The sequence below is a fragment of the Chlorella variabilis genome, assembly GCF_000147415.1.
Source record: "Chlorella variabilis unplaced genomic scaffold CHLNCscaffold_575, whole genome shotgun sequence".
NCBI classification, from domain to species: Eukaryota; Viridiplantae; Chlorophyta; class Trebouxiophyceae; order Chlorellales; family Chlorellaceae; genus Chlorella; species Chlorella variabilis.
This window is the reverse complement of record NW_005434753.1, coordinates 1-1,191: the sequence shown is the minus strand read 5'-3', so window position 1 is coordinate 1,191 and position 1,191 is coordinate 1. Positions and strand designations below refer to the sequence as shown.

Here is a 1,191-nt window from a genome sequence, read left to right as displayed (position 1 = left end):
AGCCGCTGCCGCGCCGCGCTGCCGCGCGCGCCGCGCCGCCGCCGGCGCCGCGCCCGCCTCTTCTTCTTGCTTGATGTCTGGCCCCGCAGGCGGCAGCGCCAGCGCAGCACCTGCCCCCGCTGGAGGCAGGCTGGGCTGGCTGGCCTTCACCACCTGCGAGCAGCGGCAGGGGCAGGCGCAGCGGGCACAGCAGGAGGGCACCTCAGCTCCCAGCCCTTCCTAGCCGCCCCACGGCACCACCAGCTGGCACTGGCACGCAGGGCGGGGCGGCGGGGCAGGAGCGGGGAGCCAGGCGAGGGGAGCGGGGTGTGGGCGGAGGGGCAGGACCGCTCACCGACAGCACCCTGCTGAACATGACTGGCTCCCCGTTCCTGCCCTCCATGGCCACCGGGTCCATGCCGTCCTCGCCGTACCGCAGCTGCAGGACAGGTGGTACAGCAGCGGCGGTACCACGGCGGCACGGCAACACACGCAGGTGGTCAGCGCGCGAAGGATGGCAGGCAGGGGAATGGAGCGGCCAGGGGAGCAGCCAGCCAGCCGGAAAGCCGGGCAGCCAGGCGGGTGCGCAGGCAGCCGGCACAAAGGCCCACGTGTGCCCCTGCACCGCCTTCAGGCCCCCAGCCTCACCTGCACGATGCCTCCCGCCGCGTTGCGCACGGTACCGTCGTAGTGGGTGTACAGGTCCTCCAGCGCCTGCGGCCGGGTGGCGGGGGGGGTGAGGTGGTGGGGGGTGGGGCCAGCGACCGAGAGATGGGTGGATGAGAGGAGCGGAGGCGGGGCGGTGGGAGGGGGGCCCAGTGCTCTGCAGATGCGCCTGCCATCCCCCCCCTCTCTCGCTCTCTCTCTCTCTCTCTCTCTCTCACACACACACACACCTTCATGAGGCGGCGAGACATGTAGCCTGTTTCCGCCGTCTTCACCGCCGTGTCCACCAGCCCCTCCCGCCCCGCCATGGTGTGGAAGAAGAACTCGGTGGGGGTGAGGCCTGGGGGTGGGGGGGGTGGGAGGGGTAGAGGGGTGGGGGGGGTGTCTCAGTGAGTATGTGTGTGGTTGTGTGTGTGTCATTGGGAGGTGGGCAGCGCAGCACGGCGTGCCGAGGCCGCCTGCACACCGGCGGCAGCTGCCCACGCCACAGCCAGCCAGCCAGCCAGCCAGCCAGCTACACACACACACACACACACACACACACTT

General features: G+C 71.5%; 1 protein-coding gene across 1 annotated transcript; it reads right to left on the bottom strand.

Moving 5' to 3' along the window:
- Positions 1-110: 110 nt before the first annotated feature.
- CHLNCDRAFT_55882 (hypothetical protein) lies at positions 111-985 on the bottom strand (the record flags this gene model as incomplete). Its single annotated transcript, XM_005842524.1, has 4 exons — positions 111-153; positions 335-418; positions 628-693; positions 876-985. Coding segments are annotated over 4 exons (301 nt in total), but the record flags the coding sequence as incomplete, so codon positions are not given.
- Positions 986-1,191: the final 206 nt, after the last annotated feature.